The sequence below is a fragment of the Dromiciops gliroides genome, chromosome 1, assembly GCF_019393635.1.
Source record: "Dromiciops gliroides isolate mDroGli1 chromosome 1, mDroGli1.pri, whole genome shotgun sequence".
Taxonomy (NCBI): Eukaryota; Metazoa; Chordata; class Mammalia; order Microbiotheria; family Microbiotheriidae; genus Dromiciops; species Dromiciops gliroides.
In genome coordinates, this window is record NC_057861.1 from 281098168 (window position 1) to 281111022 (window position 12855).

The 12855-nt window shown below is 39.3% G+C and overlaps 1 protein-coding gene across 1 annotated transcript in view; it reads left to right on the forward strand.

Moving 5' to 3' along the window:
* The window catches only part of SULF1 (sulfatase 1), a 221401-nt gene that overhangs the window by 110518 nt on the left and 98028 nt on the right, over positions 1-12855 (forward strand). The window contains 2 exon segments of the mRNA XM_043979491.1: positions 11289-11511; positions 11648-11877. Coding sequence (XP_043835426.1) covers positions 11706-11877 — 172 coding nt within the window. The 5' untranslated portion in view covers positions 11289-11511; positions 11648-11705.

Here is a 12855-nt window from a genome sequence, read left to right on the forward strand (position 1 = left end):
CTTTTTACCTAATTCAAGCTAAAAGCACACTTTAAGTTCAGAATGTGTACACTTGTTTCAATCAACACATACATTATTTTTAGTTCAACTGTAGTCAGTTATTTCTGTAAAAATGTTAGGAAGTCATGGCTTTAAGACCTTGTACAGAAATTCTAGTTGACAGGTATATAAATCCATATGAAGCCATTGATAAACATCTCAATAATGGCCAGATTATAACTGGAAGATTGGAGGATAAATTTGATGGACTGGTAATGAATTCTATAAATCACATAGGTATAGACTAAATGTAGATAGCCTATTACATTTTTTATTCCTTATAAATCCTTTGCTTTACAGCTGAGTTTAATGGATTAGCCTTCTAGTAGAGGCAGCAGATCCTGATATCTACTACCATGTTCATGGTAAATGTATTTTTTTAATAGCTGCAGGCTTGATAGCACAGAGGAAATTGAATTAGAGGGTCTATGGTTTTTTTATGCCTGATAATATTATCTACAATTGCCCCATTTTGCTTTTTAAGGAGTAGCTAAGAGCCCAGCAACAGGAAGTCTACTAATGCAAAGACAGCAGGAGCTTTAGTTACTTACTAAACACCTGTTGAAAATGAGTTTGCCATCCAACCACCAGTAACTAGCCTTAATCAGTGAATGGGCTTTGTCTCAGGCAAACTGAGACCGGTGAAAGGCCTTAGCCTGCATCTGGCATTATCTCCAGTTGTCCTGATGGATATCTTACTACTGGCCCCAGATGGCTTTAGAGGAGAGAGTGAGGTGGGTGACTTTGCACAGCCTTGATTCACTTAAATCCAATTCATTGCAAATAATGACATCACCTCCCTGATGTCATGGTCCTCTTCAAGACCAAAGGACAAACAACCACCATATTCTTATAAATATCCCTTACTTCGGTCATCTTCGTTCCACTTAAATTGCTACTATGCTAGTGTAGATTTTCTTTACTTTTGACCTGGTCTGTTGAGAAGGAAACAGAGGCCCAGAGAGAAGAAATAACTGAATCAAAGACACACAGGTAGTCATCAAGAGAGGTTAAGATTAGAACATAGATCTTCCAATTCCATTGGCAGGACCCTTTACTATGCAGTATGCTATAGCATCCACGATTGGGTGGGTTATGAAACCAATAATCTTGGCCTTAGAAGAGATTATAAAACCTTCTTCTTATATTTGCAAAGATAAGGGACTAAGGGTTTAGCACCTGAGGGGAGCCATAGGGACTACTGGGAATACACACACATACTGCCCAATTAGTTTAATGTGTTCATTAGTTTAGCTTAACTGGGCAGAGAAGTGGCATAGTGGAAAGAGCCCTGGGCCTCAAGTCAGGAAGACCTCTGTTTAAATCTGGCCTCAGATACTTCCTAGCTATGTGACCACAGGTAAATCATCTAACTTCTGCCTGCCTCAGTTTCCTTATCTGTAAAATAGCACCTACCTCTCAGGGTTGTTATGAGCATCAAATCATATAATATCTGTAAAAGGCTTAACACAGTGCCTGACACATAGTAGGTACTATTTAGATGTTAGCTATTGTTAATTATTATTATTAATCAAACCAACTTTTCTATTAGCTAAGATGGATTACTTAATTCCCCCTATTCTCTTCCTACCTTCTCCAATCACCATGCCTTTATGTATGCCATTGTCCATATCTGGAATGGCCTCTTATTCATGAAGAACAAATTGATTTGAAATTGATGACATATTTAATAATGTCCAAACCCATTGTCATAGTTTTGTTTATGCTAAGAGTCTGTCCCCTTGTTGCAGGTGTCTTTTGCTAAGATTAACAATGACTTCTTTCTAGCCAAATCTTCTCTTTTGCCAGACCTCTTTGTTTCTTTTGACAATGATGACCCTAATTTGCTCCTTATCACTCTGCAACAGCTGATCTGGTGGGGCTATGTCTTCTTGGCTCACTGTGTCTCAGTTAACTTTTAGTTTATTATTTTTGTTTGTTTTGGTGAGGCAATTGGGGTTAGGTGACTTGCCCGGGGTCACACAGCTATTAAGTGTTAAGTGTCTGAGGCCGAATTTGAACTCAGGTCCTTCTGAATCCAGGACTAGTGCTCTATCCCCTGCACCACCTACCTGCCCCTAACTTTTAGTTTAATAAGCATCAACTAGGTACACAGCTCCATGTCAGGCACCAAGCTATAAAGATCAAGAATGACATGATCCCTAGCATTATGGAGCTTCCATTCTAAAATGGGAAAGCATCATAGCTGGAGGGGCCTTAAAGGCAATCAAGTCCAAGCCTCCCCATTTTTCAGATAAGGAAACTGAGGCACAGAGAAGTTAAGTAACTTGCCCAAGGTCACATAGCTAGTAAGTGTCCAAGGTGAGGATTTGAACCCAATTCCTCCTGATTTCAAGTTCAGTGTTCTACTCATTAAACCAATGCCGCTTCTCAAATAAAAAATAACTACTAAACAAAAAAGAACAAAATGAATACACAGGAACGGTTTTTAAAAACTTAGTCATATGTGAGATCAGCAGGAGGATCATCTTAAAATAATTATTGATACAACACCTTCATTTCCAAATCAATCCCTCCTCCTCCCCATGTATAACAAGCTATCTCTTAGAACAAAGAATAATAAGAAAGAGGGGGAAAGCAGTTAAGCTAAACAAACACATTAAACTAATTGCACAGTGTGTGTATGTGTGTGTGTGTGTGTTTGCGTAGCCAATAATCCCTCTGGTTCCCCTCTGGTTCTAAACCCATAGTCCCCTATTTCTACAAATGTAGCAAAGTTTTTTCTTATCTCAAAAGAGATAAAAAAAAAAAGAGACCAAAATTATTGGCTTCATAATTACTTAGCAAGGAAGGATCATTTCTGATTGAGGGAATCAGGGCCACCTTCCTGGAGGGGGCGACTTTTGAACAGAGTATTGAAAGATGTGTTGGAATTCATCAGGTAACGAATCACAGCCCCCACATGCATAGCACTTTAGACAGGACTTTTGCCATAATCACCCTTTTAAGTAGGTTGTGTCACTCCCAGGTAAAAGATAAAGAAACTAAGGTTCAGGGAAATGAATTGGGTTGGTCACAGACAGGAGGAACAAAATTGGAACCTATGTGTTAGGACTCCAAGCTACTATACTTTCCACTAAGCTTCACTCCCTGCCTCCACTGGATTGTCTTCCTTTCTAGCTCATTCATGCCCGAAGTTGTCCAGAGTCCAGAACTGAGTTATTTGCATTCTCTTTATGCATCCAGTTCTTATGTAAGCTCATATGTTCTTGCAGTTTTGATCATTACTGGTAAACATATGACTTCCAAATCTATGTCTCTTTCATTAACTTTTTATTCTCCCTCTGGGCCTCTATTATATCTTGTCTGCAAAGACTTCTATTTGGATGTCTTGCAAACAGACAAAAGTGGCCTTTCTCGTTGTCTTCTCCCCTTCATTTTCTGAGGGGGTTATATTTTTCTCTACCTTTAATAGCTTCTAGGTAATGATAGTTATATTTAGGCAGAAAAATAACTAAGTGGCAGAGAACCTCAAGCATCTGAGATGGTGAGAAAAGATTAAGTAACTAAAAGGGTATATTTCTAAAATATTAAAAACAGGGACAACTAAGTGGTGCAGTGGATAAAGCACCGGCCCTGGATTCAGGAGGACCTGACTTCAAATCTGGCCTCAGACACTTGACACTTACTAGCTGTGTGACCCTGGGCAAGTCACTTAACCTTCACTGCCCCCACAATAAATAAACAAACAAACAAATAAATGCATCAATTATTTATTTAATTAATTGGTTATATAAATGAATGAATAAATAAATAAATAAATGAAATATTAAAAGTATGGATAAAGCCTGTTATCTCAATAGCATCTTGGAACTAATGAAGTATATTTCAGTGACATCAGAAATCTAGATTTCTCAATACGAAGGGTGACATCACCAGTACTTTTGGTCCAGTCTTGGCTTATATATAATATACATAGTCAATGGAGCCTTTGATGATAAAATCAGTTTATTCTAGCTTCACCAGAATTTTTAAAATAACATGGCTGGTCAAAGGACATATCCTATCTTTTAAATACTTTTCAGACACATTAGCTCAGTTTATTTTACCAAACCCTGTGTGACATAGAAATTGCACTATTTCAGTTTATAGGTGGGAACACTGAATACAATTATCTCTTCCATGTCTAGGGCTTAAGGGAGTCCACTGCTGTTTCCCCCCACCCACCATGGAGATCTGGAAAATCCAAGTAAAATTTTTGGCCCTCCTTCATACCAAAGAAGTCTGAATTTTTTCTTTTTATTTTATGAGGTGTTCACAGAACCTTATTGTAAAATTTGGGTGAAGTATTTGGTCATAGGCTCTGTGTCATCTGTTGACCTTCATATGTCCTGCTTCTACAAGACTCCCCCAAAATTCCCATTTAATTTTTTCTATTGACCAGTGATGAGGGAGGGGGAGAGAGAGAGAGAGAGAGAGAGAGAGAGAGAGAGAGATCTCAAAAGCATGATAGAAAAAGTTGAGATGTGGAAAGGATAACTGTATATAGTTGTCGGGTAAGTTAGCCAACATCAAGTAGTTTTAGCAGCAGTAATTTAAAAGATCAGAACCTAAATTTCCAGATTCTAATATTAAATCTTCCAGTCTACTTTTCCTTACACTTAACCATGGTTGTCTCTCTTCAGCTCTTCTCTTTTGCTCTTTTCTCTGTGTGAAAGTATGGAGGGGAGCTTCTCCAAGCACAACTCAGCTTCATTCTATAATTTCTTCAATTTAATGTTCACCATTCTAAAATTTTCAAAGAAAAACAGTGTGGTGAAAGGCTTGCTGTTTGGATTTAGGAGACAATTAGATTGTAAGCTTCTGGAGGCCAAGAACTAATACCTAACAATACAACAGTTTGATTCAATTCAGAAAACATTTATTAACACAGTAACTTGTGCATAGTAGGTGCTTAGTAAATATTTAATTTTGTAAAAAAAAATTACTTGGGGTGGGATGGGAGAGTCTGGTTCAACTGATGTTTATCCTGAGGCAAAACATAGTGTATCCATTCAGGAAAATTAGCACAGAATGGAAACCCAGGAGGTGGAAGAAGATGTGTGAACAGATTAGAGATGGTTTGAAAATATTGTTGTCCCAGAAGGAAACAGATGGAGTCTATCTTCTTTGCTTGGAATTTTGATGAATCAACTTGGGAAATAGACATTTCTTGGATTGAGTGTATGTTGTCTTTCTTTGCCAGCTATGAAATTCCAAAGAAAGAAAAAAAAAGCCCTTTTATACATGTTCTTTTAAAAAGAGAGGTTTCATCCTTATGGCCACCTCCACAGAAAACAAACTGTGAATGAGAACCTTTAAGCTTGAGCCTGAGAAGGAAAGCCTTATGCAAACAGACATCAAGAAGAAGCATGAGCAGGGGAGAGAAATCAGAGTCAGAACCACTGCTTGATGCTCTCGTTCTCTTTTGCATAGTGCTAAATTCACTGTGAATAATTGTACTCTGCTGACCCAAAGCTTCCCTGCAGTTTCAGTTAGTTGGCTCTTTGGTTCTTCAGATCTAACTTGTTGTGTGGCTTAAGTCTTTTGCTATTAAACAGTACCTCTGCCCTGAGTAGGACTCCCTACCTTGTAGAGGAACATCTCAGTGATCATTAAGGTGACACTGTCGTTGTCTTTCTCACACTTGGGATATGTGCATAGGTTTCAATTTGTAGTTTTCTGTTATCCTCAGATTAAAAACACAAAATGGAGGCAGCTAGGTGGTGCAGTGGATAGAGCACCGGCCCTGGAGTCAGGAGTACCTGAGTTCAAATGTGGCCTCAGACACTTGACACTTACTAGCTGTGTGACCCTGGGAAAGTCACTTAACCCCAATTAACTCACCCAAAACAAAAAAAAAAAAGAAAAAACACAAAATGACAAATATGTATATATTACCTTTGTGGTTAGTGGAACCCATGTCTTCCACTGGTAACCTCATGATGTCAAGAACAATAGTAAGGACCCCACCTCAGACTGGTGAGTGGTAAATTTATAAAAAGACATAGGGGCGGGGGCAGCTAGGTGGCACAGTGGATAAAGCACTGGCCCTGGATTCAGGAGGACCTGAGTTCAAAGCCAGCCTCAGACACTTGACACTTACTAGCTGTGTGACCCTGGGCAAGTCACTTAACCCTCATTGCCCTGCAAAAAAAAAAAAAAAAGACATAGGGGCAGCTAGGTGGTGCAATGGATAAAACACAGGTCCTGGATTCAGGAGGGCCTGAGTTCAAATCTGACCTCAAACACTTGACACTTACTAGCTGTGTGACCCTGGGCAACCCTCATTGCTCGGCCCAAAACAAAACAAACAAACAAACAAGAAGACATAGACAAGAGTCACATAGGATGGGAAGACATGGGTGAGTTATACTTTGAATCATTAAGGGAGTCTCCATATCAAAGGGATCACAAAACCACCACATTGTGGGGGTTAAGGCTGTGGCACTCCATGATCTGGAAAATCCTTGTAAAATTTTTTGGCCTGACCTTCATATCAATAAAACAGGTTGACAGTATACAATACTATACATATATTTTATGCATTTCTGAGTTTCTAAACTTTTTCTGTGTCTTCTCCTTGCCCTTTTATGTTGTCTGGAGCTTCCACAAAACTCTCAAAAAAATCATATTTAATTTCTTATGCTGACCCACAATATAGGGAAACCATGATGGGAAAAGTCACAATGTGGAAGGGAGAACTGTAATTGTGTATGAATTATTTAGTGTTTTATAACCAAGAAAATATTTCAAGCCTTTTTTAGTCAGTCCATCAATAAACATTAATCTCTTACTATGGACCAGGCATTCTGCTAAGTTCTGGGGATACAAAAAGAAGCAAAAGAGGGTCCATGCCCCTGGGAGCCTGTAAGTGAATGGGGGGTGGGAGACAGCAAGCAAACAAAAATATACAAACAAGTTACATACAGGATAAATAGGAAGTAAATAAAAGAGGGAAGGCAGTAGAATTAAGAAGATTCAGAAAAGTTTCCCATAGATAAGATTTTAGTTGGGGTTTAAAGGAAGCCATTGAAGGCAGTAGGCAGAGATGAGGAGGGAGAGCATCACAAACATGGAGGACAGCAAGAAAAAAATGGCTGGAGAGATGGAGTGTCTTGTTCATGGAACCAGGAGGCCAGTGTCCCTAGATGGAAGAGTTCATTTCAGGGAATAAAGTGTAAGAAGACTGGAAAAGTAGGAGGGGGCTAGGTTATGAAAGGCTAAATTTAAATGCCAGAGGAATTTTTTCACTTGATCCTGGAAGCAATAAGAGATTACTGGAGTAGGACAGGGATGTGCATGGACCTATCTATGATTTAGGAAATCATTATGGTGGCTAAATGGAGGATTGATTAACATGGGAAGAGGCTGGAGGCAGGCAGAGCCCTCAATGGACTATTTTTTTTTTTGGTGAGGCAATTGGGGTTAAGTGACTTGCCTAGGGTCACACAGCTAGTTAAGTGTTAAGTGTCTGAGGCCGGATTTGAACTCAGGTCCTCCTGAATCCAGGGCCGGTGCTCTATCCACTGCGCTACCTAGCTGCCCCCCTCAATGGACTATTGAAAAAGTAATGAGGGCCTGTACAAGAGTGGTAGCAATGTCAGGGGTGTATTGGAAAGATATCAAAAAGGTGAAATTGGCGGGCCAATAAGAATAGAGATAATAAGGCATCAAGGATGACACCTTGGTTGTGAGACTGAATGATTGGAGGATGATGTCGGCCTCTATAGTAAGAGGGAAGTTGGAAGAGGGGTAGAGTTTTAAAAAAAATGAATGTCAAACATGTGAACCGGTCCATGCCCAGAGTCCTCTGTATAACCAACAAGGTTCGAGAAAAGTCAATCAATATCTAATCAACTTTAGCCACTATCACGCATCACTCAGACCTGAATGCTCAGCAAGTAAAACAGCCTAAATCAAGCAGGCTACAAGCCCAATCCATTCTGATGGAAGTGTTGAGGTGATACACTTGGGTTCTATTGTTCAAGAAGAGCATATGTGAATGATACCTTCCCCCACACCCCCACTGGTTAGGTAGCTATCGTCCATTCTTTTTTATGTGTCTTGAAACATTTAATAGCATTTTTATATTTATCCGTGGCTGTCCTATACAAAGAGCCAATGAAACTTTCCATAAAGTGGATGAATGGGAACTGCATTTGGGGTATCTGTTTAATGGCCTAGATAAAGGCTACTTGTATTCAAGTCTTAATTCTTGGATAGAACACAGTTCCCTTAGCTCGATTTCCATGTGTGAGAAAAGTTGCTTTTTCAATTTCTCTCATTCTCTACTATTTCTCTAGACAAATTGTGATGTCTCTAAGGACTCTTGTAGTCCACCACAAAGTATCCAACGCAAACATTGCATCCTTGTCTCTTCTGTCAAGTCTTACATTTTGTCTGTTTTCTTCTTTACTTCATTTCCTTTAAGTTCTGGAAACCAGGCTGTGAGAGGATGACAGGTTTTAAAAGGTCATTTTTAAATAAAGAATTGTCTGTGTAGATTCTCGTAAAGGTTTTTGTGTGTGTTTGGTAGAGTTTTTTTTTTTTTAAAGTTTGATTCAACCAGTATGGATGATTAATCTTTTTTTTCAATCCCATTGCTATGTTTTTATAAATGCATTACTGGAATAATTGACAAATTAAGGGAGAATAAAATTCTTTTTGTGCCTCAAAAGGAAAGGGAACTAAATTGTCAAAAAGCAAAGCAATGCATCTTAGTGAAGGCAGTGTATCCCCTTTCCTTTGTTAAGAAAGGCTTATTGATGTGTTCTATACACTGAGAAGCCAAGGCTAATTTTTTTCCCAAAGGACTGAAGTAAATAAGATGAAATAAGGAATAACCATTAATCTCTTCATTTGGGTTAAGGCAAATTGTTTTCCTATGGAGATATAATTATCAGGAAATTTCTATTTCACAATATGGGTCAGAAATATTATTGAATATTATTGAACTCATGTCACTGCTCAGTAAAGTGAGGATGGCTGAAGTTTCTGGGTTGAGAGTATCTGCAAAGTTTGGTGCACAGTGGGAATGGTATAAGAAACATATCCGGCCTTACTTCCCACATATCCTTTCAGATTTTGTAGGTTACCAAATTTTAATATGCAGCACCTGGGGTAGAATGTTGGTCATGGAAATCTGTATTCAAATTCTGCTTCTGAGACTATGTGGCCATGGTCAAGCCACCCAGACTCCCTGACTCTCAGTTTCCCCCTCTGTAAATGGAAATACTAACGCCTACAGTATCTGTCAGCCTTACAGGTTGTTGCATGGCTAAAGTGAGATAGTGCACGCAAAGCACTTTTGAAACTTTAAATTGTCAGTTATTAGCATTGGTGATGTTTGAGGAGCAGACATAAAATGAAACTTTTGCCTTTTTAAGCTGATCCAGTCACATATTTGTGTGAAAAAGCTCTATTTGCCATCTTAATAAGCTCATAGAATCATTCATATAGAGATAAAAGAGAACTTAAATGCCATCTATCTCATCCCTACATTTTCCTTATTCCCAAATCTGTAACTTTAAATAAATGCACAGAAACCTATGTACTATGAACCATTAGGGTAGACTAATTGCAGACTTTTCATGTGCAGAATGCCCTTTAACTTCCACAGAAGCCCTGGAGTTGACATGTTGAATCTTGTATATTGACTTCTGCCTGGGCATAGGGTCAGTTTGAAATGGAATGCTAGTTGATAGACAATGCAGTCAGCATTTCCGTGCTAGAGACACTGGAATTTTTGTTTAGTTTTTTGTCTCATATACACATGCAGAGTAATTGGAGGCTGTAGAGTGAAAAGCATTAGTGCTGTTTACAAAACATCTCATAAAGCTTGAAATAATGGGGGAGGGAGGTTTGTGTGTGAAAACCAAAATCATCTGTATGGCCAGGACTAAAGGGTATACAGTATTTTTCCCTACCACCTTAACTTTCCCACTTTAACTTTCTGAAAATATGGAACTTTCTGTAGCACTCTGAAATGAGTGCAATGCTTCCCACAGTGCAATGCTTCCATTTAATTAGTCATGCTTATTTGTATAATGCTACTCTAACGCTGCCTGCCTAGTTACAAAGCCTCAGGTGTGTGAGTCGAGTGTCTGATGAAGTCTGCTCCTTTCTAATTAATTTTAGGGCGCAGTAATTCCCATACCGACTTTCTCATAGGCCCTCACAAAATGGGGGAGTCAAGAGATGAATGAAATCTTTTGCCATTTTTTTTTTTTTTAGGAATCTAAGAGAAAATGAGAGAGTGTTAGGAGGTTAGTGCTCTAAAGTGGGAGGGCATTTATTTCTCTGGCCTTGGTTTTTGTTGTTGCTTTTTTTCTTTTCCTTCTCTAGTGGAGACTTGTAGTGGCTTTGCAAGGCTTCAGCCTGGAATTTAAAAAGAAAGGGGGGGAAAAAACGTGAGAGTCTAGTGGCTAACCTTTAGTCCCCGGACCAATCAATCATTTTCAGTTGCAGGTTTCTGTGTGCTGCAGCAAAGGCACAGTTCGGTGTTCACGGCGCATGGGGCTTCACAATAGTGAGGCTGTTTGACCGACAAGTCGGGAGAGGGGCTCCGATAGGCACCGGGTTGCAGAGCCTGGGAAGAGAGGGTGGGGGGAGGCACCCCGACTCGCCAGAGGGACGGTGCGCTCAATTCTGCCTCTGATGGATGGGGGGCAGCTAGGAGCTCTCCCAGTCAGGGCTGGGGGAGGGCTTCACTGACAGTCACTTAAGATGAACTCTGTCAGGAGAAAGGAAGCTTCAGGGGAGTGATCCAATGCAGATTACAAATGACAGCTATGCCTTCCATACAGCTTGAAAAGGGTTCTATGGTTTACGCAGGTGAGTTATTTCTCTTCCAACTTCTCGTTACTTCCCCCTTTTCAGCCTCCCACGCACATGAAATGCTCGGTTTTTTGACAGACTAGAGTCTAGTGTTACTTTGGTTAAGGATTTTTTTTTAAATACTGTTACAAATGCGAACACAGATAAGGACCCTGACGTTTCTTTATTTTAATGATCAACTTTGAGCCCGAGTGTGAATACTGTTGAAATAATACTGTTTGAAATAATTGCTAGCAGTCCTGTATTTTGTTTCTTTCTATTCTCTTTTCGTGTTTGGAAGGGGGAGGGCGGGGTGGAGGGGGGGGGGGAGAAACCGTGTTGTGGGCTATTCGGAAGGGTTACTTCAGATCAGAACAACTTGTCTCAAGGTCCGTGACTGATATTTCCTTTCCCCCCCTCTCCTCTGATAGGACTCCATCAGCAGATGTTCCGAACACCTCTGCAGCATAGACATTGATTACTCAATCCAAATACTTAATTCAAGGTACTGTCTACTGTCCCCAAACATATTAACATGTGAAGCCTTGACTGGAGATTGTATGCTGGCAACGAAATTGAAATAGGGGGCAATTTGGAACACCAATAAAGGAAGGGAGTAAACTTGTAAAATATTCAAGTTTGCAGAAAACGTGGGTAAGTTTATCACCTCCTGACTGCTTTAACTGGTTTTTATTTATCTCTACTACTTTTCTGTAAGTTTATTTTGATATTTGGATTTTTGTTTTACTCTCCCTTTCTCCCTCCTCCCATTTTCTCTCTGACTCCACAGAGTTCTGACAACCAAGAAACAATCATTTGGTCTGTTTTGCAACACTGAAACATCTACAATGAAGTCCTATTGCTGGACTCTGGTTTTGGCTGTTCTGGGTTCAGAATTGCTGGGAAGCTTCTGCACGACTGTCAAATCCCCACGGTTCAGAGGGCGTGTACAGCAAGAACGAAAAAACATCAGACCCAATATTATTCTTGTGCTCACAGATGATCAAGACGTGGAACTGGGTGAGAGACTTTTAAAAGAAAACTGTTGTCAACTCCTTTGCATAAGTAATTCCACTACTTTCTAGCCTCCAAAAGACAAGTATATATCTTTTATGTTTTTTGCCAAGTTAGTGTGCCTATCAGCTGACCTAGTTTTAGAAATGAGATTTTATGGGACATAAAGTATTATATTTTGCATTTTACCAGTTCCTTTGACTGTCTGGGGCTTGACATAATCTATTTTGAGGGGAAAATTTATGTGTGGAATCTAAAATTTTGACCTTGCAAGTTAGAAACTATTGGCAAACAGATTAAATACTATTTAGGCAAAATTATATAAGTATGTACAAAGTATATGGATAGAGCAATATAATAAGGAAGGCTCCAAGATATGTGAATTACAATGGGACTCATTGAAAAGATGGCATCTTGTTTGCCTGAAAAAAAATGTCTTACAATGCGATGTCTTACAATTCAAATCTTGTTAAAATTGGCCAGGCAGCCACGAAGAACTTAAGGAGTTATGGCTATCTCTATGAAGAAAATATGTGACTAGGGTAATTTAGAACACAACCCAATATCATAGCTTTGAGGATAACCCTAATAGTACCTACTATTTTCTATTTAGTAGCCATACTATAGTCATATCAAGATTTTCTATATGCTTCTTCTGTCCTACATCATGGTACCATACCAGTGGGGACAGGGTATGGGGAAGAGGGAAGAGATCATTAAGTATGTACCATACTCTATACTATATGTGTACATATGCAGATGTATGTATATATGTATATATACACATGCATACCATATACACACTGTACTAAGCCCTGGGGATACAAATACAAGCAACAAGAGAGGCCTAACCTTCATGGAGCTTACATTCTAATAGGTAGGGGAAGAGAACATATCATGAGGTGCTGTAAAGGAGAGTACCTACTTGAGAAAAAAAAAAGGTTGGCTAGCAGGTAGAGAAGTCTAGAAAGTAAATTGAGCAAG